This window comes from Eubalaena glacialis, chromosome X (genome assembly GCF_028564815.1).
Source record: "Eubalaena glacialis isolate mEubGla1 chromosome X, mEubGla1.1.hap2.+ XY, whole genome shotgun sequence".
Classification (NCBI taxonomy): Eukaryota; Metazoa; Chordata; class Mammalia; order Artiodactyla; family Balaenidae; genus Eubalaena; species Eubalaena glacialis.
Genome location: NC_083736.1, coordinates 86,898,600 through 86,925,577, shown reverse-complemented (window position 1 = coordinate 86,925,577; position 26,978 = coordinate 86,898,600). Strand labels below are relative to the sequence as shown.

The 26,978-nt window shown below is 34.4% G+C and overlaps 1 protein-coding gene and 1 long non-coding RNA gene across 2 annotated transcripts; one reads left to right on the top strand and one right to left on the bottom strand.

Moving 5' to 3' along the window:
• Positions 1-6,759: 6,759 nt before the first annotated feature.
• Positions 6,760-26,746, bottom strand: LOC133082145 (uncharacterized). Its single transcript, XR_009698915.1, has 3 exons — positions 26,703-26,746; positions 10,958-11,070; positions 6,760-6,838 (listed from the first exon to the last, which is right to left on the bottom strand). It is a non-coding gene; the product is annotated as an uncharacterized LOC133082145 (long non-coding RNA).
• LOC133082575 (transmembrane protein 256-like) lies at positions 11,411-11,769 on the top strand. The gene has a single exon (XM_061179207.1). It carries the CDS (start codon positions 11,411-11,413, stop codon positions 11,750-11,752), a length of 342 nt encoding a protein of 113 aa, XP_061035190.1. The 3' UTR covers positions 11,753-11,769.
• Positions 26,747-26,978: the final 232 nt, after the last annotated feature.

Genomic DNA, 26,978 nt, shown 5'->3' with positions numbered 1-26,978 from the left:
CATCAGTCTAGAATTTTCAGACACATGAAGCATAAATCTCTCTTGGGTGTGGGAGTGGAGAAGAGAGTCTAGCTTAAACTAGTCAATATATTTTTCTGCATAACCATGTGGCTGGATACAACTAACTTTTATGATAATGAAGATAACTTGGGAAAATGGAAGCGTACAGAAAACCCAAAAACACCATTTAACTTATTATTTTCAGTTTCTTTCCTTACCCAACCTGATTACCAGAGCTGATAAAATGGACTGATTCAAGTTTTCCCTTCTCTCTTCACATCTGCAAATATGGGGATGCTTAAGGAACAGTGTTAACTAGAATCAGCGAAAAGCAAATGGAAACCATTCAAATCAGCCTGGATAATCTATAAACTACTAAGAGTTTCTTCCCTTTATATTCCAGATTACTTACTACCTATCTCTGTTCCTTCACATGGCTGTATATGTTCCTGCCATTTATATATGTAGAGTGTCACTTGTAATTTCCTTTTCCCTCACTGGATTGCAAATCCCTAAAGGGTAAAGACTATAGCATTGCCCAGACTACCATGCTCTCTGTCCACTGCTTTGGCAGATATTCCGAGTCACAGAATTTGCTAACCTGACACTTAACGTGTCACAGCAGTTATTTTTACCTATTTGTTATATCATTGCCAGCAGCAGTTGTCATGCAGTAGTCAGGAATACAGGAAAATTCCACACTAGGAAGTCAGCTATTTTTACCCAGATTCCCCTGAATCTTTTTCACCCTTTGAATGACACTGAAATAATCTGCCTATATTATTGCCTGAATAAGGAACCTGAAGATCCCAGTACATTTTCTTGATTTACTCCCAACTCAGTATAACTCTAGATAACTGTTTTTCTCTATGGAAGAAGGCAATTCTAACCCCAAATCCCTCAACAGCCCTGAATGTGAGCATACAGATTACTTATGCAATCCATTAAATCTTCTGATAAGCAGCCATATCAAAACTTTGTAATCTATTTAGCTTATCTATTCCAAAATGTTTGTGCATGAAATTCCTCATCTTGAAAATAAATTTGATATCCTAAAAATTAGAGAAACACCTAAAATGTTTATGGCATGCTGAAATGGAAGAAAACTTGCTTTTCATCAGCCTGAATTACTACTGGCTTAGAAAACAAATCATAACTTATTTTGACCATAATACAATTTAAAATGGAAAAATATCTTAAAATAAGATGGAATCTGTATGGTGAAAACATATAATCTGAATGTAGGTGTTTCACTTATTCACTCAAAATATGTTTACTGAGAACCTACTATGAGCCAGGCACTAGTGTTAAACAAGACAGATAAAGTCCATGACTTCATGGGGTTTACATGTTAGAGGAGAGAGACAATTAACAAATTTGGGCTTTATTCCAAATATTTCAGAATGAAACTAATCAAGACTTTAACAGAAAATACTGGGTGGTGGTTGGGGGATGGGGGAAACAGAGGAACAAGTTAAATGATGTAATAAGTAAACACAGATAAATTCAGAATATGGGACATTCTATAAAAACAAACATCTGGTCTTTTCTAAAAATTACATGAGAAAAAATGAAGACTGCTCTAGAAAAAAAGAAGATTTAAAGAGACATAATTAAATGCCATGCATGAACCTTGATTTTATCCCAGTTCAGTAAAAAACAGGTATATGAGGTTTCTTTTTGGAGTGATGGAAATGTTCCAAAATTACATGGTGGTGATGGCTGCACAACTTTTGTAAATTTGCAGTAAGTCATTGAATATTACATTTAAAATGAATAATTTTCACAGTGTGAAAACTATACATAAATAAAGCTGTTAAAAATGATTTTGAGGGGACACCTAGAGATATCTAATATTGATAGGTATTAGATGACATCAGGGAATTATTTTTAATTACCTTAAATATTATAATATTAAGAGTATGGAAGAGAATTCCCTTATTTTTAGGAGATGCAAGCTGAAGAAATTGCATATGAAGCATCATGAGTTCTGTAACTTACTTTCAAATTGTACAGCAAAACAAAGAAAGCAAATACAGCAAAATGATAAAAGTTTTTGGTTCTAGGTTATGAGTGTATAGGTGTTCACTGCAAAAGTCTTTCAAGTTTTCTATGTGCCTGAAAATTTCATAATAAAAAGTTGGAAAATACATTAATTTTTAAGAGAGAGAAAAAGAGAGCCATTGGAAGATATGAAGTAAGGAATGATAATGATCTGTTGTTTTTGGCCATCTTAACAAACAAATTGGACCTGCTTACTGTATGATTTGATCAGTTAGACAGAAATCTCTCAATTGCTGAAGGCTGAATAAATTGACTGCATTGGAAAATAACTGATTATGAAATCACAAATAGACTTGGCCTAATGTCCTGTCTGTAGCAGTATAAACAATGGTTATGCAACTCACCTTTCCATTCTACTTCCTATCTGTTCCACCTTTTACATTTCAATTTTGGCTGGTTTACTTTTGTTGTGGCCAACACATAAAGTCAAGGATCCCTATACTCTTGGCATAAAAACCAAAGATCCTAAATGAGTCTATGGGCTCCAACCTAAATAATCCTGGTCACTGCTTATTTCCTCAACCTTATCTTCTGCCCCACTCATCCTCCTCCCTCTCTGCGCTTCAAACTCAATGGCCTTCTTTCAGTATCTCTGATGTGCCATATTCACTCTACCCAGGGCCTCTGCAAGTACTATTCTCCCTCCCTAAGTGCAACTTGAATAACATTTATTTAGCGAAGTCTTTTCTGATGTCCTTGAAAAAGTTCAGTCTGACGATTATGCTCTTATAGAACTTTGTGCTTTTTCTTTTAATATTCATTGCAATGAATATTATCTAATTATTTGTGTAATCATTTGTTTAATACCATTTCTGCTCACTAGATTATGGGTTCTATAAGGAAAAGATCTATGTGTATTGTGTTCACTACTGAAGCTCTTAAAAAAAAACATTAGCATAGAAACCTGCTACTGTTTCATTTGAACCAATAAAAACCACCTGTCTTAACCCTATTTCCCCTTTTATCTACTGCTCCATTTCTCTGTTGTTCTTTTTTATTACATCTCCCGGAAAGAGCTGTTTACAGTAAGTCCCCTACCTATGAACGAGTTCCATTCTGAGAGCGCGTTCGTAAGTCCAACAAAGTCAGTCCTAGGTACCCAACTAACACAATCGGCTATATAGTACCGTACTGTAATAGGTTTATAATACTTTTCACATAAATAGTACATAAAAAACAAACACAAAAAATAAAGAAAACATTTTTAATCTTATAGTATAGTACCTTGAAAAGTATAGTGGCTTGAAATAAAAATACTGTACTACTGTACTCTATACAGTATTATACAGTAAAGTACACAAAAGCACAACCACTTGGAGAGGGTGCACGCATGTGACAATTGTACGCCAGACACGTGAACTTATGTGATTGTACATGTGAACGCATTTTCGCATCTTTGAAAGTTTGCAAATTGAAGTTTCATATGTAGGGGACTTACTGTATACAGTTTTCAACTCTTCTCTTCCCATTCTCTCTTGAACCCACACCCATGGGACTTTCACCTCAACCACTCCATCAGAAATTTTGTTGTCCAGGTCACTAATCACCTCCATGCCACTAAGTCTAATGATCAATTCTCATTTTTATCTTAACTTCATCAATCAGCATCAATTGACAGACTGGATCACTCACTCCTTCCTCCTGGAAACACTTACCTCAAATGGCTTCCAAGATTACAAACATTCAGTTTTCCTCTCACTTTTCCAGCTGCTTCTTTCCAATCTGCTTTCTAGGTTCTTCCACTTTGACCAAAGATAAGAAATGAGATAATATTTATTAAAGTCCTTGCATAAGTTTGCAGTATGTTTTAGGTTATAGAACTAAAACTTAAAGTACAAAAAAAATGTAACCAAATTTGAAGAGGTATGCTGACCAGAAGAAAAGGTTCTTTTATTCAGGCAAAGTAATAATCCTCCTTAAAAGGTTATGATTAGCACTTTCTCACCATTACAGTTATTTATTCAATTGCAAATATCTACTATAAGTAACTACAGATTATTCCCTGCTTTTATACTTTTCCTTTTCCTGCCTATAATTGGTCACCTAATGTATTCCTTCCTCATTGCCAATTGACACTCCTCTACCCTCAAAGGAATCTTTGTTCTGAAACCCAATTTCTTCAAACAAAATTCTTCCCCAACACCTGGACTCCTATTTTATATTTCTATAGTGCTTTCAAATTTACAAAGTAAGTTAATAAAAGAGCAATATTGGGGTAAATTTTATGAAATAATTTAACAACCCAAAACAGTCTAAGGAATAAATTAATTTTCTACTTTCTTTGGTGTCCCTAAACTTTGATGACCAACACAGACTGACCAACATAACCCTTTCTGAGAGCAATAATAGATATTACTCTAAGACACTAACTCAAAGTGTGGTCCCAGGACCCATGGGAGTCTCCAACAACTTTTCAAGTTGTCTGCAGGGTTCTCTTTTTTCCAACTATGTTATTTGTGTGAGGCCTAATTTTTTTTCATATACTTCAACCAAAGCATCATATCACAACAAATTGTAGAAACAGATATGAGAATAATTAAGTCAGCATTAAAGAGATTTAAAAACGTAAACTAATACATGTCTGTTCATTAAATATTTTTAATTTTGAAAATATAATTACTTTTCACAAAACGTTATCTAGTTAAAATTTAATGGTCTTATTATTGGTATTTTAAAATGGATTAATAAATATTTTTAAAATTTCTCAGTTTTAGTTTTTAATACCATAAATATAAATAACTATTATTTATCAGATATTCTTGACCACATAAACAAACACTCCTTGGGGTCTTCAGTAATTTCTAATAGTGTAAAGGAATCCTTAAACCAAATGGTTTGACAACTACTCCTCTGAGAAAAAATGTTTCTTGACGTATGTCCACTGACCATCTGCATCAGAGCTATCTGGGATACTTGATAAAAATATAGATTTCTGGACTCCATATAAGACCTACTAAATCATAATTTCTGGGGTCATGAACTTACATTTTTACCACGGCCTTCAGGTGATTCTTACGCACACTAATGTTAGAAAAATCTAATAAAGAAGTATATAGACTTTGGAGTCTGATGGATTCAAACTCTAATTCTGCCACTTCCTGTTTGTCACCCTAGCCTATACCACTCTCTACCAACCGATTTCCTGCTCTTACTTTCCCCTCACCCCATCTCCTGAATCCTCTTCCAACTGCATATCCTCTGTTAAATAGTTCCTGATTTCCAGAGTAAGCTGGAAAATTTCTATGTAAGAGGTGTTTAGGGGCAGCAATCTGGTTCTTAGAGAAAGTTAGGGACTCAAAAGTTGCACTTCCATAGGAAGCACATTGCTTTTACTTAGATTGTTTCATTTGGGGCAGCTATGTGGAGACGATAAGATTTTGGAGGGGGTACTATCACCTAGGCTACACCTTGGCATTACCACTTACCTATTTGCTTCTGCTGTTGAACAGGGAAGACCTCAGAGGATTTTATTTTCTATTCTTCACCTTGGAGCACATAGCACAGTGATGATGGCAGCCATTTGGTCTTTCCTTAGCCCTGCCTCAAGTCGGTTATCCTTACAAAGCTGTCGTCCACTTCCTCAATGCTCGCTGTGATTTGCATACACAGTTCTGACCAATCAGAGGTCTGAAACTGGTTTCAGATGTCACTGGTTTATCCAGTTAACAGAAACCTAACAGAAATCTGTGAAATTTTGCCCAGCAGTGAACAATCGTTTTAAGAACCACAGGCTTATTTAAATATAGCAAAATTTTCTGCAGAACAGTGCTATTCAAGGTATAGTCCACTAATGCACAAGCTCAGAATCATATAGGTCATTTTAAAAAAAATGCAGAGTCCTATGCTTCATCCCAGACCAAGTATTATCACAGTCTCTGGGAGTAAGACCTCCGAATTTGTAATTTTAATAATTTCCTCAGGTTCTTATGGTAGAAAGTCCAAAAACCATTGCCATGAGGAAATTTCAACAAGAAACAATAAAAATAAGAGGAAACATAAGCATATTCTGTATCACCACCTAGTTCTTTAATTGATAGCAAATGGATAAATGATGTCACCCACCTGCTTTTCCATATAGACATAATATTTGCTTCAATCTATGTAAGACTTTATACTATTCTATCAGTGTGCCAGTAGTACCAGGATGAGGGAGGCTAATTCACACTAACTAAAGTCACACTATATCAATGTATAAATCAGATGCCCATCCATTAGTTTATAATTGGAAATATTGTAAGCACAGGAATGTTCAGTTTGATAACCAGCATATCCTGAATCTATTAGATAATACATGTACAAAACAAAATTATAATCATAAATTACCATGGTGAACCTGGAATCATTAAAAAATGGGTCAGTAGATATTCTTAATGATTACTGCCTCAAGATTTAATTTGATCTACCTACCAATCTCCACCATTGGGCTGGGGACTAGAGTATTCCAATCTGATAATCAGGGCACTCTCTTTCCTAGCCATTTCTGTAAACTCACAGCTAGTTCTATGATTTTCCCTAATGTAGTAATTTTCTTTCTGATAATTCAGTCTTAACTGAGCAGCCATTAACTGATTAGATTTTACCTTTTCAATTTATGATCACATTCTATTCATGCCTCCCTGAAGCTCAACCAAAACTTTGAGTGTTTCCAAATTGAATTATCTACTCACAAGCAGGCTCTTGGGTTAATTTTGCAGGTGGCTTATCTTTTATGGCTTTTAATTTTTCTCAACTTCACCTTGAATTTTTGACCCCGTTGCACAGAAAAAAGGCAAAACTATGGAGACAATAAAAAAAAAAATCAGTGGTTGCCAGGGATGGGGCTGTGGGGGAGGGAGATGAATAGGCAGAGCACAGAGGATTTTTAGGGCAGTGAAAATACTCTGTATGAAACTATAACGGTGCATACATGTCATTATACATTTATCCAAACCCAGAGAATATACAACACCAAGAGTGAACCCTAAGGTAGACTTTGGGTGATTATGATGTGTCAGTGTAGGTTCATCTTTGGTTAAAAAAAATACCATTCTGGTGAGTGATGTTGATAACGGGGGAAGCTATGCATGTGTGGAGGGCAGAGAGTATATGGGAAATCTCTGTACCTTTCTCTCAATTTTGCTGTAAACCTAAAACTGCTCTAAAAAATAAAGTCTTAAAAAAAGACATTCCAAATGAAATTACTATAAATGATAAGCATGCCATACCATCTTTCCCAAAAGATGTTCAGCCATATTGGCATTTCCATCTTTTTACATTTCTACTCCACTTTGTCTGGTTTTGTTTTTGCTTTTTTTGGTCTTATCTTAACCTTCTAAACAAATGAGATGATTCCTTTCCTGCCAACCCAATGCAATTCTTCTATGTGGGCACTCATTCTTATCCGAAGATTTTTTAAAAGGTCTAAAATACGTTTTTCACTGGCTGATAATCAAAATTTATTTTTTAATGAAGACTGTATTTATAATTCATTTATCTAGGAAATTCTTTTTTCAGTCTTTGTTTAGGCCTTATAGATTGTGGAAGTATTTCAAAAGAGCAACTTGAGGAAAGCTAACCTTGTTGTTACTTCAAAGTTATGGAAGCTCATTATGAAATTTTATTCAAAAGCATTAGTTATAAAAAGCAAAAACAGTAAAATTAGTACTAAAATGCATGGATATGTGGTAAATTGAGAAGGACCTTGGATTTAGAAAAGGGTTCTAATGCTGCATCTTAGCTATACTAGTTATATAACCTTAGGCTGTTCTTTTAGCCTCTGTGAGCCCAGTCTTCACATTGACAAAATAAGAAAAGTTGTCTCTGTCTATTTTATGGGTTTGGGTGAAAATCAAATAAGGTAATATATGTGAACATACTTCAAAAAGGTAAATGTTACAGGCTGATGTAATTTCATATTCTTATAATTGTTAGTATTAAGAATTATCATGATATCATGAGGGCATAAAGGGAGGACCTATGACAAATTTTGAAATTAAAGTATATCTGAGTGACATTACACACACACACACACACATACAATGGTAAGGTTTTAGGAGGGTGCTATAAAAAATACAGATTGCTATGCAAATGTTGTGCATCACGTATACCCCACTTGCATACATATTATTCTTTACTCTTTTTTGTGTCCAGTCCATCTTCCACACTGCTAACTCTAGTCACCTTTCTTTAAAGTTGGTCCCTCCCTAATGTTTATTTAATTAAATTTGAATTCCTTAGTTTGGCAGAATGACCCTGATCTTGAGCTTCTCCAAACTCATCTCTCCTTAACTTTCTTCCTCTTATTCTCTCTTCTTCCTCCATGTATCACTGAAATCCCTATGCTTTAGTCACAGAAAATACCTCACTATTCCTCAAATATTCCAGTATCTTTCCTAACTCTTTGACTTTGTACAAACATGTTGTTTCCTTTGCCTAAAATACCTTTCTTTTAATCCCCAACTTTCCAGATCCTCCTAGCAGGAAACAATTTCTTTCTCCTTTATGTTGCCATGGCATGTTCACTAATTCATTCAGCCAATATTTATTGAGTGCTAACTATGTGCCCAGCACTGTGCTAGAAAATGCTGGTGACATTACAATACAATCACAGTCCCTAAACTCATAGATTTTAGGACCACTCATATTAAATAAATAACCTACAAATAACTATATAATTAAAACTGTGATAGTGCTATGAAGAAAATGCATAGGGCTTGATAACAGCACATAGCTAGTACTTAGTAAATGGGATCAGGGAAGACCTCTCTTTGAAAGAGGGATTTAAAATAAGACCTGAAAGATGAATAGTCATGAGCTAGGTAAAGAGGATGAGGGCCAATTCAAAGCAGAAGGAAAAACATATATGAAGGTACTGAGACAGGAATGAGCTTGGCTCCATCAAGAAACAATAGGCTAATATGACTGGAGGGTAATGATTAATGGTGATGGTGGCATGGGATAATGCTGAGGAAATGGGCAGGAGCATGATCATGAAGGACCTTGTTGACAATATTAAAGATTTTGAACTTTGTCCAAAAACTCATGGGAAAAGTTCTGAATAGAGGAGAAATAGAGACATGCTCATATTTGTATTTTAGAAAAATCATTCTCTCTACTATGTGGAAAAGAGACAGGAGATAAGATTGGATACAGAAGGAACATTAGTCTAGGTGAGATATGACGGTTAGTTGGACTAGGTTGGGGCTAGAATGCTATGGCTCTTGAATAACATACTTAACTGGGCAACATATTGTACATCAAATGTGGAACCACTGAAAATTTTAAGCAGGGAAGTGACGTTATCATATATTCATTTTTAAAAGATCACTTTGCCCCATGTATGAAGAAATGATATTTTGGTTTAAGAAGGAATGCAGAACAGTAGTCCAGGTATGATAATTTGGATGGGGTGGTGGCAGTCGATGAAGATGGTCTAGACTAGGATGTTGGCACTAGAGTAGGAGACAAATGAGCAGATATGAGATACTATTTTGGAGGTAGAAGCAAGAGGACTTGGTGACTGATTGGATATGGGGTAAGGGAGAAAAAGAAATCAAGGATAACTACCAAGTGTCTGGAACTCGTTAGACAGAGGTGCCATTTATTGAGATGGGGTCACTAAAGAAGATTAGTAGTAAAAGGTGGGTGAGCAAATTCATTTCTGTACATGTTAATTTTGAGATGTCTGCTAGACATCCAAATAGAGATTTTGAATAGGCAGTTGATTATGAGTCTGGGGCTCCAAGGATGCACACTTGGCTGTCTACCTGATATTGATACTTCAGACTCTTAAGACTTGTAGACTTGAAGCATACTTGCAGACTCTGACACTACATGGAGAATTTCTTTAGGGCAGCAATAATGATTAATTCATCTATTGTTTCCTGTGGTATCAAACACATAAGAAATGCTCGATATATCTGTTTATTTGAATTAAATTATGTAGTCAGTTTCAGTCACTGTTTCATCACAACTCTAAACACATAATCAATGCTATACAAAAAAAATTATTCAGTAACCCATATGTTTTGTCTTTACATGACAAGTGGTAGTTTAACATGTTTTTTGAATGAATTGGCATAACTCAACAGATATTCTATCAATCACTGGGCTTTTGGAATTAGAAGTGCTTGGAACACAAATTCTCATAAAAATACACACATGTTAGAACTTCCGGCTATGGCTAGGTGAGGAGGTTAGGAAATCTTTCCCAAAAGCACTATAAACCTGGACAAAATTAAAAAAGCAACCATTTCAGCACTCTGGAAATTGACCAAAACTATATATCCACCTGAGGAGTGTTTATTCCTGAAACATCGCTGACCTTGGAGTACAAAGAGTGGGAATCTGTGGCATTAGGACCTGAAGCTGCTCCCATACCCTCCACCCTCCAGTTCATTCAGCACAGAGGTTCTGTCAGGACTTATACACTAAAAACCACAAAACATTGCTGAGAGAAATTAAAGAATATCTAAATAAATAGATATTTCATGCTCTTAGATAGGAAGACTCAATGTTATCAAGATAGTAATTCATCCTAAATTGATGGATAGACTAAATGCAACCCCTATCAAAGTCCCAGCCGGCTTCTTTGCAGAAACTGATATTGATGAGCTGATCTTAAATTTCAGATGGAAATACAAGGGACCAGAATAGCCAAAACAAACTTGAAAATGTGGAACAAAATTGGAGGACTCACACTTCCCAATTTCAAAACTTAAGATAAAGCCACAGTTAATCAGACAGTGTAGTATTGGCCCAAAGATAGGCATATAGATAAGTGGAACAGAATTCAAAGTTCAGAAATAAATTCTAACATTTATGGTCAGTAGATTTCCAACAAAGGTACCAAGACAATTCAATGGGGGAAAGGATAGTTTTTTCAACAAAGGAGTTGAGACAACTGGATACCCACATTTAAAAAAAAAGAGAGAGGGAATTCCTTGGCGATCCAGTGGTTAGGACTCGGTGCTTTCACTGCTGAGGGCACAGGTTCAATCCCTGGTTGGAGAACTAAGATCCCGCAAGCTGCATGGTGCGGCCAAAAAAAAAAAAAAATTTAGAGAAAGAAATTAGACCCTTAATTCGTACCATATACAAAAAATTAACTCAAAATGGATCACAGACCCAAATTTAAGAGCTAAAATATATAACTTCTAGTAGAAAGTATTCGTGACCTTGAGTAGGGCAGAGAGTTCTTAGATACAATAGTGAAAGCATGATACATAGAAGAAAAAATTGATCAATTTTAATGTATCAACTTTCGCTCCTCAAAAGTCACCAATAAGAAAATAAAAGTACAAGCCACAGACTAAAAGAAAGCATTTGCAAATGACAGATCTAATAAAAAGCTTGTAGATCCACAGCCATGGCCAGTCCAGGGGCTGCTTTCTGCTGCCTGGGTGCCTTGTCCGGAGTGGGGGCCTTAGGCTTGGTCTCCTATGGGGCACACTTATCCCAGTTCCTGGATGCCTACAGGAAGGAGCTCTTTCACAAGACCAACAAACACCACTTTTTACACAGCCTGGCCCTGCTAGGGGTGCTCCTGTGCAGAAAGTCCCTCTGGGCAGGGTTACTGCTAGCTTCTGGAACTACCTTTTTCTGCACCAGCTTTAACTACCAGGCTCTGAGTGGACACCCCAGTGCCCATACTTTGGCCCCTGTGGGAAGGAGTCTGCTACATTTGGGCTGGCTTGCCTTGGCTCTTTGAGCTTCCTTGTGTTTAATTTCTGGGGACTTTTTTAGAATTGGAGCAGGGATGGGATTAAAAGAGAAAGGCAAATTAAAAATAATAATAATAATAAAATAAGAAGCTTGTATACAGAATATTTGAATAACTCTTACAACTCAATAATTATTAGGAAGACAAAAACCTAATTAAAAATAGGCAAATGATTTGATTAGACATTTCATCAAACAAGTTATGAATAGCTGAAAAGCATATGAAAAGATATGCAACATCATTAGTCATTAGGGAAATGTAAATCAAAATCCCAATTAGAAACTACTACATATCCACTAGAATGGCTATAATAAAAAATACAAATGGTACTAAGTGTTGGGGATGCAGAGAAAGCAGACCACCTGTGCATTGTTGGTGGGAACATAATATGGTACAGACACTTTGGAAAATATTTTGCAGTTTCTTAACAAGTTAAACATAAATTTATCATATAATAGCCATTTTACTTTTAGGAATCTAACCGTAAGAGATAAAAATATATGTCCAAAAAAATATGTCCACACAGAGGCATGTTGTAACTATTCATAGTAGCATTATCCATAATAAGAAAAAACTGGAAAAAATCCAAATGTCCATCACCTAGTAAATGGATGAACAAAATGTGATATATTTACACAATGGAATACTATTAATCACTTAAAAGGAACAAGCTATTGATACATGCTACAACATGAATACACCTTAAAAACATGCTCAGTGAAAGAAGCTACACACAATGGACCACATATTATATGATTCCATTTATATGAAATGTATAGAAAAGGCAAATTTACAGAGAAAGAAAACAGAAGAGTATTTGCTTAAGCCTGGGCATGGGAGAAGAGATTAACTGCTAATGAGTATCACAGAATTTTTAGATGATGGAAAAATTTTTAAATTGAATTGCGGTGATTGTTGCACGATTCTATTAATTTACCAAAATCATTGAATTATACACTAATAAGAGTGAATTTTATAGTATGTATACTACATTTCAATAGATCTGTTTTAAAAAACACAGAGATATTTTAAATGGAATAATTTGGTGGACTTCCTTTACAGCACCTACATGGCTTTCCTCAGGCTTACCATATTTTCATAATTTCTTCATTTACACTAACACTCCTTACATAACAATGAGTCACAAGCCTATATTTCCAGCCCTGACTGCGAAGCTTTTTCCCAGTTCTAACTTCATATATCCAGTTAGTTACTGCTAACTAACTACTCCACCTCAATAAACTTTCCTTCTCAATTTTCCCATAACTATTAGTTATTCCTGCTTTTTACATCTTCTCATACCCTTAGTACCGATATAAAACATTTTCACATGATATGTTTTACTTATTAATATAACTGCTCCTGGGATACTGCATGCTTTTATTTTTTTCTCTCCCAAATTAGACTGTGAGCTACATCAAAGGCAACTTTCATAGTTTTTTTTTCTGTACCTTCAAAACAATCAACACCGTGCTGAGTATACAGAAGGTGATCATTAAATGAATGTTGATTTAAATTAATAATTCGCAATTCTTGCATTTGTTTATCATAAGTTTATGAGTGCCTACTATGTGTAAAACACTGGATTCAGTGCCATCAAGGAAGCAAAGAAATATATGATACATGATCTCTCTTCTGAAGGAGTTTATAATCAAGCTGGGCACATAAAGAGTTAGCAAATACAAGACTACCATTCAAAAAGTATGTCAAGAAGCAATCCATGATTAAGAAAAAAGGGGGAAACAAAACCAGTGATTCCAGGATCAGAAAAAGAGCTAAACTGAGCCTTAGAAGAGATAAGTTGGATATTAAAAAGTGAGAGAGGTTGAGAAGATTTCAGGCAGGGAAAATGGACTGAGAAGGGCAGAGATGAGAATTCAGGGTTTATGTAGAGGATTTGGGAGAAAATTAAGTTAGAAAAGTGGATTGAGGTCAGAAATTGAATGGCCATGAAGGCCTGATTAAGTTGTCCAGACTTTATTCTGTTAAAATAGTCATTTACTGAGCATTTACTATGTGATTTGTGGTTTATATGCATAGTGGGCATTTGTTGTATGTTGGATATTGGGTATCCATTCCCTCAGTCTCATAGCACTGATTTTCTTTTGGGAAGAATCCAGTGGGACTGTAACTAGAGGCCTTACCCTATCGTAGTTAAGGGGCAAGCAATTAAATTGAAAGTGACTGAAGTTTCAGTTTATCTCATCCTCAACATCATGATTAGACTATTCTGGTTATGAGGCCCTTGTGTTTTCTGCTTCCTAGGTATTCAGAGCTACTTCAGTTCCTGCGTGTTTCCAGACCTGACTCACCAGCTTTCCACAGATTCTGTGATACCTTCTTATTTTCCAATGAATTAAACTTTGAATAAAATAGCCAGAGTTGATTTATGGTGCTTGCAACTGAAAAGTCCTAATTGATATAGTTATATATTATTTTCCACATTCCACTGATAAAGAGACTGTGGGTTAGTGAGATTAAGTAACTTCTCAATGCCAGACAGCTAGCAAGTGGCAAATGTGGGTATGTTTGATTCTGGAATCTAATTTCTATAAAATTATTTACCAGAGGCTGCATGGCATGACCAAGACTCAAACTCTAGTTTGTCTGACTTCGAAACTGGTATTTTTTTTCCCTACACCACTCTGCCTTTCAATGAGAATTCACTGTAGATTTTCAAGAAGGGTATGATATGATGAAAACGGCATTTTAGAAAGGTTAATTTCACAATAGAATATAGGCTGGAAGGGAAGCAAGAGAGCTTGAGGTAGGGAGATAGATGACGAGGATGAGGTAAATAATCCAGGTGGAAAATGACAGTGGTCTGAAATAGTGAAATGACAGTTAGAATGCAAGAGAGTATAGACGGGAACAGTAACTAGAATACTTTATCAGTTGTCATAGCTATCTCTCTGAAATGTGCATCCCATTAATTTTTACTATTTTATAATAACTTCGGTTCAGTGATTTCAAATTTCAGTCCAGTAAGCATATGTCTTTTACTGAGTTAAACAGAATCTCTTAGTAAGCGTATTATAAATGTACATCATTTGCAGCTAAATTATATGTACATCATTTGCAGAAAAATGCAATTTGCCTAGTGATTTTATGATCAAGCAATATTTTATGGCTTTAAATTTCTTCAAATCATCACAAAACCACAGGAAAGAAAGGATATCACAAAATCCAAATAGTTATTTGTAAGAATTGGCCTAAGTTTTCCCCACAAAGCTAAAAATAAACTTCTCAGAAGAATGGTTAATCTACTCATGACCTTCATTTTCCAGATAACCTGAGCCTGTAGAAGCAAGAGTCATTTTCTCCATTAAAAATGGCTGTACAAGTCAATAGGAAAAATGATGTGAGTTTTGAAATAAGAGGAAAGGAAACAATTTGAATGAAAGAAATGTATACATATCAGGCTATATAAGTGCTGCTCAAGCAAAAGATACTTCCTACTTTGCAAAAGCAATAATTGGGACAGTACTCAAGTTCTCCATATAAACCTTGCTTGACTAAACAACAACCCAAACTTTGCGCAAACAGCGTTATTCATTGTTGCCTTAACTTTTTCCTTTTTAGTTACAAAAATAATATATGCTCATAATTTTAAAATTCAAAAAGTACTTCAGAATAGAAAATAAAAGTTTAAAGCTTTTTCTTCTACCTAATTACATCAGTTTGGTGTGTATATTTTCAGACATTTTGCTATGAGTATGAAAACACACACACACACACTCCGTATACGTACCTTTTTATATGTATTTTTTACATAGATGAGCTCATACTGCAGATATTGCTTTGCAACTTGGCTTTTTCATTGACACTCTACTGTGGGCATCTTTTGCACATATTGAGAACCAGTTCTTTTGTTCTGTTACCAAGGCAGATGTGTTCTCAAGCCCTAGTTTCTGGCATTTTCCCAATCATTTAAATGCTTCAATAACTGCTTTTTGTGTTAAGAAAAACTTGACTTCCCAAGGAAAAGTACATTTTAAATAATAAAGAAATTGGGGAATTTGTTTCTTAATATGCTACAAGAAAGGAAAATTCAATGTGACATGTAGATGCTTAATTCAAACAGCAAGGCTCTGGTAACAAACAAAATCTGGTTCTCAGAGTAGCCTTTTCAAAAAATTATTTTATTGTGATAAGAACTCTTAACACGAGATCTATCCTCTTAACAAATTTTAAGTGTACAATACATTATTGTTGACTATATGTATGATATTATACAACAGATCTCTAGAGCTTATTCATCTTACTTAGCTGAAACTTAATTTGTGGCTATTTTTATGATATCCAGAGTACAATTTATTAAAAGGAGATGCCTTGATATTTTGACATATATTTTCCTTTAAATGCCGATTATTTGTAAAGAAATTTTCAGATAATTATTTTCTAGAAATCTTGTCTTATGAAAGAAAATACTAATGAAACAGAGGGTTAAGTAAAGACACATTTTAATTTAATATTATAGATCCTCATTAAATTCCAGAATTTTTCTTCTAAAGACTCTGCATAGTCTCCTAGCTATTAATAAAGTATGTGAGGTGCTCTTATTTAGAAGTTGGTTGCTAAAAACTAATTCTTTAAATACTGAAAATGTACTAAACTAATGTGATTTGCTGCATGGTAGGTATACACCAGTAAATTTGGCATATTTAGGAGATGGGACAATTGTTAAATAAAAGTAGGATGTAATTAAAAGCTAAAAATGTTTTTTACTTCAACAGCAAGTAAAAACACTCCTGCTCTCAGGAATCCAGTTCATTAGTTTAAGAAGTTGGTTTTTTAGTACTAAGTTTGTTCTTGTGCAGAGCAATACTCTGTGTGAGGATGGAGAGTTACATACAAGAAAATATCTCAGTCCCTGTCCTAGGGAAATTTAAAATATACTTGGGGAAAGAACGTGTGTTTGTAAAAGAAATGTGGCTATGTGGTTCTGTTATAATGTTTATCAAAAAGTATACAAAACTTTAATGTAGCTTCAGTAAATAAGCCCTGAAATAAATGAAGAGTTGAAGAACTACATCCCACTGGGCAAGCATTCCTGGAAAAGATAAGTTTAGTAAGGAAGTTAGAATTCACTGATAGAGCACTCACCATGTTCAAAGCATTTTACATGTATTATGTTATTTAAAGCTCACCATGGTTCTATGAGGAAGGTACTATTAGTACCCTCATTTCACAGACGAGGATACTGGGGCAAAGGGAGTTGAAAAATTTGCCCAAGGTCACCAGATACAGCTTATGCTTATATGCACAGATCTGATTCCAGACAGTGGAGTATCACCAAAACTTTGGGATTAGAACAGGGATAGGATAAGTATTTTCAGGAAGATTTTTCAAAACACTATGTATAGCATATATTAGAAGCTAAGGAGCAGCATGGAGAGCACTGTAAGCAGACTGGTCATGTAGTCTAATAATTCATGTAATTCTGTATTTGTGCCATTTTTAACCTTTCTTCCAAAGAAGGCTAGACACATTCTCATGATGCCAGATAATGAAATTGCGTTAATTAGAGCATTTCGTTACCTCTAAACAAACGATGCTTAGTTAGTCTTTTAGACAGACAAACATTGGTTATAAAACAAGACAGACAAAACTGGTCAATATCATAATTTTGAAATTTTGGTTACAACTGTTTTAAAAGAGTCACTAAAACACAATTATGAATCCGGAGAGTTTATGGTTGCATTTCTTGTTTCTTTCTCTGTATTAAATAGATTTTTTGATAACTAAAACAATGAGTTCATTAGCCATTCTGTTCATTTACTCTCTTGTAGTCAGTCATGATGTCATTTCCTCGCCTCTTCTCTTTCATTGATGAGTTACAGAAGAGTGAAGAGTTAGCTATCTTCACCTTGAAAGTATTAATACTAACTAGATTTGCTGAAGCATTAGTCTTTACTACATGATAAGCATGTAATTTAACTGAAAAGCCTGCCACAGTGGACAATAAACCAAGGATATTAGTTTTCACTTTAACAACAAAATGTGACTTTGGGTCACAAGGCAAATTTAACTTATCTTCTAAGTTGAAAGGTATGGTGCGCATATAAAACACAGCAACTCAAGCTGATTAAACTTATTAGCCTTGGCCCTGGATCATACTTACTTAACTGGGATAGGAATCCCTATGCGGCCCTGTGAATGGTATAATAACAGACAGCACTTATAGAACCTTTATGCATATGAATAAATAATTTACACAGATTAGCCCCTTAATGCTTATGTAACAACCCAATAGGGCTATTCCTATCATCATCCTCTTTTTAAAAGAAAACTGAGAGTTGGAGATGTGTGACTTGTCTCGGGTTATACAGACAGTAAGTGGAAGGATTTAAATCCAGGCAGTCTGACCCCAGAGCCTGTGCTGTTGCCTGAAACACAGGAAAATGGAGCGGATCATCATAGTGCATCATCCTGGGTGTCAGTTTTATTCAGGGACCAGGAATCTTATATAAAAACTATGTCAATAAATTATGGAACACAAGTCAAATATTGAAAGGAAACATAGATAAAATATAGATTTCAAGGGAGTTTCCTGCTTTCAATGGGTAGCTTCAGGTCATATCTTCAGGCTCCTCGAAGTACAGGTTCCTTTGCTGCTGGGGATACTAAATGGAAAAATTCCTAGGATATTTTTCATTTAACTGTGGATTGAATACATTGGCATTTACTTTAAGCTCTGACCTCCCAGTGTTTGGCTGTTAACCAAATGAAGTCATTAGGCATGTTGAATTTAATGAAAACCATCTTTTTCATTAAACTAGCTTGTTCTAGTATACCTTGTCAGTTCAAGCTAAGTCTCTTGTAAGTCAGAGGAACTTGAGTACTGATGCCCCTATAGGTGCTAATACCATGAGGACATAACTATTACCAGAGGAATGGAAAACTGGCCAGGGCTGTCACTTAACTCCAGTTCTAGTACCTCTGTCCAAGAGTTCAGTCACTTCTGTTCATTAAAGATGATATAGTAGAGTGGTTAAGAACTCAACTTCTGGAATCAAACCATCTGGTTTCACATCTGGGCTCTTTTGACTATAAACTGTGTGACCTTGGACAAGTTATTCACTTAGTCTCAGTATCCTCATTGAGGATATAATACTAAGGATGAGATGAAGATGTCATAAAAGGATAGTATAAGGATGATAATGAACCCCTCAATGGGTTCATTAAAATACTAAAAATAAAGCACTTAGTCCAGTGTCTGATACATGAAAGTGATAAATAAAGTTAGTTATTATTATTCAGTGACAACTATGTATACTTACTACATAATGCTTATGCTTAGGGTAATCATCCATTATTAGAGGACCTGAACAATCTTTATTTACTCCTTAATTTGCCCCTAAACCAAAAACATTAACATTTGTGAAAATGACTTTTTGCATACATAATAATATATGTAAAAGTGTGTTAACTGCAGAATTGTTTGTAGTGACGAATACATGGAAAGTCCTAGAATGTCCATCTAATAAGGAAGGCCTCAGTTTTCCCAGTCTGTATAAGGAGATTGGACTAGATCATTTCTAAAATCCCTTCCACCTCCAACAGGGACAATATTTTCACCAGTTGTTAGTTAGGCTTGACACCAATACTCTAAGCAATAGAAATGAGACAGGAAAATCTAAGGTATTAGGTGGGTATTTAAAATTAAGTCACAGTGCACAGTACTCTACAATTAACCAACACATAAAAAGTTTAAAAAAATATGTTATTAATATCAAGAACAGAAATCATTATTTAACACATTGGGAGTTATTTTATTATATTTTAAGATGTATGTAATTAATTGTATGCAAATTTTATACTCTTAACCTTTATAATGGAATAAAAAATAAAAGGTATCAAAAATAAACATGAGATATGAGTTTGAGGTTTAGATAATGAAGATGTATAATTTAGGACTATCAGGAAGTTTGAAAGCTCTCAAGAAAGAAAGGGGGCTGTGTGTGCTGTAAAACACTAAAACAATACTTGGTTTGAATTTTATTTAAAATTGTGTTGATTTTTTTTTCTTTGAAATAACAGGAGACATTCTGTAGGCAGACAATGCCAAGCAGGATGAGTGGCTATTTGACTTTAGAACTATCAGGACCTAATATTATTATTAATATCAAGGAGTTGCCAACATCCATGAAATTTCCACCCTCATGCATATTTGAGTTGGAAAATCTCTATTTGTAGAGTCCCATGCTGCTTCCAAAATAGAATTCACAGTATAGTCACAAAGAAATGCTATGAGTGGCTTGAGACTATATAATAAGAAAGGTTCCTTTACACATAATCTTGATCAATAATATTATGAAAAATAGTAAACAATGTTGAATTTGAGGTCTATGTGCCATTTTTAGCCCCATTTTATTTATTTATTTTAAATTAATTTTTAATTAATTTATTTTTAATTTTTATTTTTGGCTGCATTGGGTCTTCACTGCTGTGTGCGGGCTTCCCCTAGTTGTGGCGAGCGGGGCCTACTCTTCGTTGTGGTGCACAGGCTCTTCATTGTGGTGGCTTCTCCTTGTTGTGGAGCACGGGCTCTAGGTGTTTGGGCTTCAGCAGTTGCTCAGTAGTTGCAGCACGTGGGCCATAGAGCGCATGGCTTCAGTAGTTGCGGCCCGTGGATTCAGTTGTTGCAGAGCTCGGGCTCTAGGGCGTGCGGGCCTCAGTAGTTGTGGCGCACGGGCTCAGTAGTTGTGGCTCACGGGCTCTAGAGCGCAGGCTCAGTAGTTGTGGCACACGGGCTTAGATGCTCCACGGCATGTGGGATCTCCTCGGACCAGGGATCAAACCCGTGTCCCCTGAATTGGCAGGTGGATTCTTAGCTACTGTGCTACCAGGAAAGTCCATAGCCCCATTTTAGAGAGGAAGAATAGAGGTAATAAAAGTGAGTTAGCTTGCCCAATATCTAATACAACTAGTAAGAGGAAAAATCAGGATTCAAGCCCAGCAATTCTGACTCCAGAACCTGTACTAAAATCACTTAGGTCATAAAGTCTCACTAAGGAAATCAAATGCTGAAACTTGATTATTATTGAGATTCTACTCTTTTAAACTCTAAGAAAGGGTTTTTAACATTATGTGTATGTTGTTTGATACAAAAATGACCATCACCTCTGAAGAGCTGTGGAATAGGTATTTGTTCCCACCAGCAGGAATATTTGCAATTCCGTAAGACTTACTTTTTCTCAGAGGACGCACTTATCAAATTAATTAAATATATTTGGGTATTCTGGATGAAAAATGGCAGAAAATATCATTTGGGCTTGTTCTACATTGTCCAAATATAATACAAAATTTAGAAATAGTTATTGTAGTCATACATACATGCATGGACATTGCTCACCATTCAAATCCTTTGAATTTTTCCTCCCTTTTTAGTCGAATGAAATAAAATGCTTCCAAACTTGCAATTAAAAAGGTTTGCTTTATTTGAGTTTTTATGTGAGAATTCTTCAAATGAGTACTGTGGGCAAAAGATTCTTGAGTGTCCTTGTAAAAGTGTTTCTCTGTGATGTGGATTTATATTTTTGAACAATGTATGTTATTTTTAAGTTGAAAACTAGCATTAGAACAAATATCCAAATTAGTAACTAATTTACCTTTTCTGCTATTGCATTAATTGTAACTGTTCTCTTAAATTCCATACAGTTAAGGTTATAATGCCAGAAATGTAATTCACAAGTATTTCCTTTTAAAAATCAAATGTTATGGGGGAATATTCCATTTGTCTTAAAAAAGATTATGCATGTTCATTGGTACAAAGTTTGATATGTTTATTAAATCAAGTTTCTTAAAAATAAAAAAAATAAAATGTTATAGCTACATACCATATTCTATTCATTTGTGTGTACCCTTATTTTAGGAATGAGTATGGAATGATATAATTTTGATTTGAAAAACAGTAGTGTGAAATACTAACCAATTTTTATTACTATTCCTTTTTAAACCACAATTTATTAACAGCTTGAAAAAGCTGTCTATTTAATTTTACCAAAGAGGTCTCTCTTAATCAAGGTGAGAAAAACAGAGGCATTATTTGTGCTCCTGAATAATTCTAGCTACCATTCCTGTGGCTGGACTATAGACAGCGACACACTGGCAACTCCAGAAACTAGAAGAGCATTTGATGTTTCTTGTGTTGACTGGTTTTCTAGGTTATTACTGTTGTTATTTGCCTCTTTCTCTCAGATATTTGAGAGCAGAAATGAAAGACCAAGGATGAAGATCCACCTTCTGTAACTGTCTCCACTGCAATGAAATTCTGTTATCCTACAATTTGGTTCTATTTTCCTCTCAAATAGACCTAACAAATATTTACCAAATAGGTGATTAAATCAGTACACAAGGGAACAGAATAGAGAGTACAACATATACCCACACATATATGGACAACAAATTTTTGATGAAGGTGCAAAAGTAGTTCAGATAAGAAGGAGTTTTTGTAACAAATGATGCTGGAACAGTTGGTTATGCATTTGCAAAAAAGAAAAAAAAAGAATTTCAATCCACATCTCCTACCACATACAAAAATAGATCAGATTGAAATATAAAACCTAAAAGTATAAAACTTTAAAAAAAGATAGAAGAATATCCTTGTGACCTTGGGCCAGGCAAAGATGATACCAAAAGCATGGGAACCTAGGGGCAGGACAGGAATAAAGACGCAGACATAGAGAATGGACTTGAGGACACGGGGAGGGGGAAGGGTAAGCTGGGATGAAGTGAGAGAGTAGCATTGACATATATACACTACCAAATGTAAAATAGATAGCTAGTCGGAAGCAGCTGCATTGCACAGGGAGATCAGCTCGGTGCTTTGTGACCACCTAGAGGGGTGGGATAGGGAGGGTGGGAGGGAGACGCAAGAGGGAGGGGATATGGGGATACATAAATACATTTAGCTGATCCACTTTGTTATACAGCAGAAAGTAACACAACATTATAAAGCAATTATACTCCGATAAAGATGTTAAAAAAAAAGCATGGCTCATAAAATGAAAAAAAAAGATGATATATTGGACTTCATCAAAATTACAAATTTTTCCTCTTTGAAAAACTGTGAAAGGCACTTTTTCAGTTTTTCCTTTTTTTTTAAGAGGATGAAAAAAAATTCATGGATTGGGAGAAAATATTTGCAGAGCTTATACCTGATAAAGGACTTGTATCCAGAGCAGAAAATGAATTCTCAAAACTCAATAGTAAGACAACAACCTAATAGAAAAATGGGTAAAATATGAATAGATACTTCAACAAAGAAGATAAGTAGATGGTAAATCAGTACACAAAAAGATGTTCAACATCATTAGTCATTAGGGAAATGCAAAGTAAAACCACAATGAGATACTCTTACATACCTATTAGAATGGTTAAATTTAAAAAGACTGACCATACCAAGTGTTGGCACTCCTAGTGGGAATGCAAAATTGTACAATCACTTTGGAAAATAGCTAATTCCTTAAAATTTAAACATATGCATACCATGTGATCCAGTCATTCCACATCTAGGTATTTTTCTAAAGGAAATGAAACTATATGTCCATACAAAGACTTATACACAAATGAACATAGCAGCTTTATTCATAATAGCCCAAAACTCAAAACACAAATGCCCATCAACAAATTGTGATATATCCAAGCAATGGGTAACTACTCAGTAACAAAATAGGAAAATGACTCCTTATGCACATAACAGTACGGAAAAAATCTAAAAATAATTATGCTAAGTGAAAGAAGATAAGCAAAAAGAGGGATATATTGCATGATTCCGTTTATATAACATTCTAGAAAATGCAAGCCAATCTATAGAAACAGAGATGATCAGTGGTTGCCTAGGGATGAGGTAGGACATGATGAAACTTTTGGGGGTGATGAAAATGTTCATTATATTGACTGTGGTGATGACTTCACAGGTGTATAGATTTATCAAAACTTAGCAAATTGTACACTTTATGTACGATTATATCTACTGCACAGTTGACCCTTGAACAACTCGGGGGTTAGGGGAACCCATCCTCTGCACAGTCGAAAATCTTGTGTATAACTTTATAGCCTGCCACAGTATCCATGGTTTTGCATTCAGAGATTTAAGTAACTGCAGCTTGTGTAGTACTGTAGTATTTACTGAAAAAATTTCGTGTATAAGTGGGTCCATGCACTTCAAACCTGTGTTGTTCAAGGGTCAACTGTACTTCAATAAAATTGTTTTAAAAAAGAATTAACTTGTTTATTCAGATAAAATCTGTCTAGATGAACCAAAAAAAAAAGAACAACAAACAGTAAATCTAAAAATAAATGAATTTGCAATGCTTGGCTTCTTAAACATCTACAACAAAAGATAATGCTACAGCAGTTTTCATTGTGTATTATGTATGTGTGTTTGTGTGGCAGGGGTGGTGGGTGGGATTGTGTATATGTTCATAACAGGGAAGGTGTAAACAGATGTCCAAGAGCCATGTTCAGCTTGGAATATACCAATAGATTCTGTGTTAAGCACCATCTCACGTAGAACTATGAACATTTAACCCTCTAAAAAGAATATTATAAAATAATGGAACAGAGATCATATTACTATGCAAGTAATTTATAGGTAGCCTTATGAAGAAAAATAGCATATTATATGCTAGCACTAATACTTATAAAAATAGAAAAAATATGGTATTATACATAAATTATATTCATTATATGAATATAAAATTTATTTTCTTTTAGGGACCTGCCATTATAAAATTAAGTTAACTAATAGACCAAAAAAGCTACAAAAATAAAAGTGTGTTATGAGATACCTAAAGTATCACATACACATCAAAAGTAGACCGTTGTTAGAAAAAGGCACCTAAAATCTATGGCTTGGGACAACAGACTTCCAATCAAAAATCAGAATAGCTCATTAATATATTATCTTTGTATGAGGTTTTTTTACAAGCTTTTTTTCTCTTTTTATTCTCCCTGTTCCATTCCAAACTTTTCTGTATCGGTGTGAATGATTAAGTATTAATTCTTGAAAAGCATCTAAACAAGCCTCTAAGTAGATAATTTTAGAATGAAAGTTGTAGTTGAGTCACATTTGTCCAATATCATAAATCAGAAGAGAGGTATTTTCTAAAGGAGTCACAGTTGTCTTAAATCAAGGTCAAAATTATTTTACCCTTAGGATTTCACCACTGATTAGTTTCTTTCTCAATTCAGTAGAAAAACAAGCAAAGGATATGAATAAGCAATTCCCAAGTGGACAATAAACATATGAAAAGACATTCAATCTTACCACTAATCTAAGAAATAGAAATGCATAATAATAAGAAATTAATTTGGAGATGTTTATTAAAATGTGAATAGTGATTATCTCAGCGTATTTTGAGTTATTTTAAATTTCTTATTTGGATTTCAATGTACTGACTTTTTTCAACCTATATTATTTTCAGAAAAGATAAAGTTATTAAAAAACTGCCTCAGTTATTTGCAGATAAATTATGGACAATGCATCAGAAATCAGAACTCAGAAACAGAACCAAACAATTTAGTTAATACAGTAAAGGTGGTATTTCAAATAAGTGTGAGACAGAAAGATTATCAAATAAGTGGTACTAAGAAAATTAACTAGCTAATAAAAATACATTAAAAAAGTCTGAATCCCTAACTCATTGCTAACTCCAAAATACTAATTCTTGTTGGTACAAAGTTTAACATGTATATGAAACCATTAAGGTACTATAAAATATAAGTGCATTCATTACCAAAATACGTCCATCATTTTAAAGGAAAATAATAATCTGTAGAACAATATTTACAGCATAACTTCATTGATTTAAATCATTGTTTCCATAGTATATGTTTTAATTAAAATTATAAAATGAAAGGATATGCACCCAGTAAGTTATATTCAGCATTATATCATCATCCTCTACCACATGTGCCTGGCACATGGCAGGCACAAAAATATATTAGTTGAATGACTAAATAAATGAACTCATGCATTGTTGGTGGGACTGTAAATTGTGATAATTTTTCTGGAGAGAAGTTTGGCAATATGTATCAAAGAGTAAAATGAGCATGCAACTTATTCCAGCACTCCCATTTCTAGGAATTCATCATATGACTAATTTTTACAAGTGCATATAGTAGGTATACAGGGGTAACTTTTTTATAACAGGAGAAAATATGAATGTTAGTGGAGAGATGGTTTGGGAAGTAGCTGCCCTACAATAGGAATCTGGTTAAATAAATTAAGGCAAATATTTCCATGGAATATGCATCTATTTTAAAATAAGATGTTGATCATTTACTATGAAAGTATAGTCACAATTAATTGATAAATGAGCAGATTACAGGACATAATATGATGTCACATAGATAAAACAGTATATATAAACAGGCAGGTGTGAATATGTACAAAGAAAATTCTGGAAGGAAATGCATCAAAACGCTAACAATGGTTATCAAATGATTAAGATTGTGTTTTTATTATCATTGGAATTTTCTATACTGTATTTTTCCTTACAATGCTTACATACTTTGACAACCAGGAATAAACAATAAAAGTAAATTCATTTACAAAATAGAAAATAAAAGAGTTTCCTAACTTTTAAAAAATATGACTAAATGACTAAGCACAAATCCTATAATAAAAAGGTAACATAAGGGTTAATCTAACTTTAATATTTTCCTCACTTGAAATGAATAATTCATCATATTTTATATTTTAATTTGCTACTTGTATTCTATGAGCAGGTTTAGAAAGTGAATGTGATTAATTAGGTTATTTTCTACATTAGCATTCCAAATCACCTCTGTGGATTTTTCCGCTTCCATAGAACTACTAAGATATCTTCCAATTAAGTCTTTAAAAGACTATATCTTGTGAATTTTTATTCAAATACAGATAGGTAATTCTTGTCATTCATAAAAATGGGCTAAATATGTTCCTTACCTTTTAATGAAAAGTAAACACTGGTCTTTTTGGTTGTACCAAGGGAGTTGTTCTGTTGCAGAAAAGAATCCTGTAAATAAAAATAACAGATACCTGTTTTTAAACTTCATTTTGCAAAAGTTTATTCATATATTACTGGACTTGTAAATCATACTTTAGTATGGCTAGAATTTTACAGTGTTAGAAGGAAACTGGTGGAAGATGACAATGTAAAGAACACCCTGACAGAGGATGCAGTTTCATCAGCACAGATTCCCCCTCCCGTCCTGCTATTCG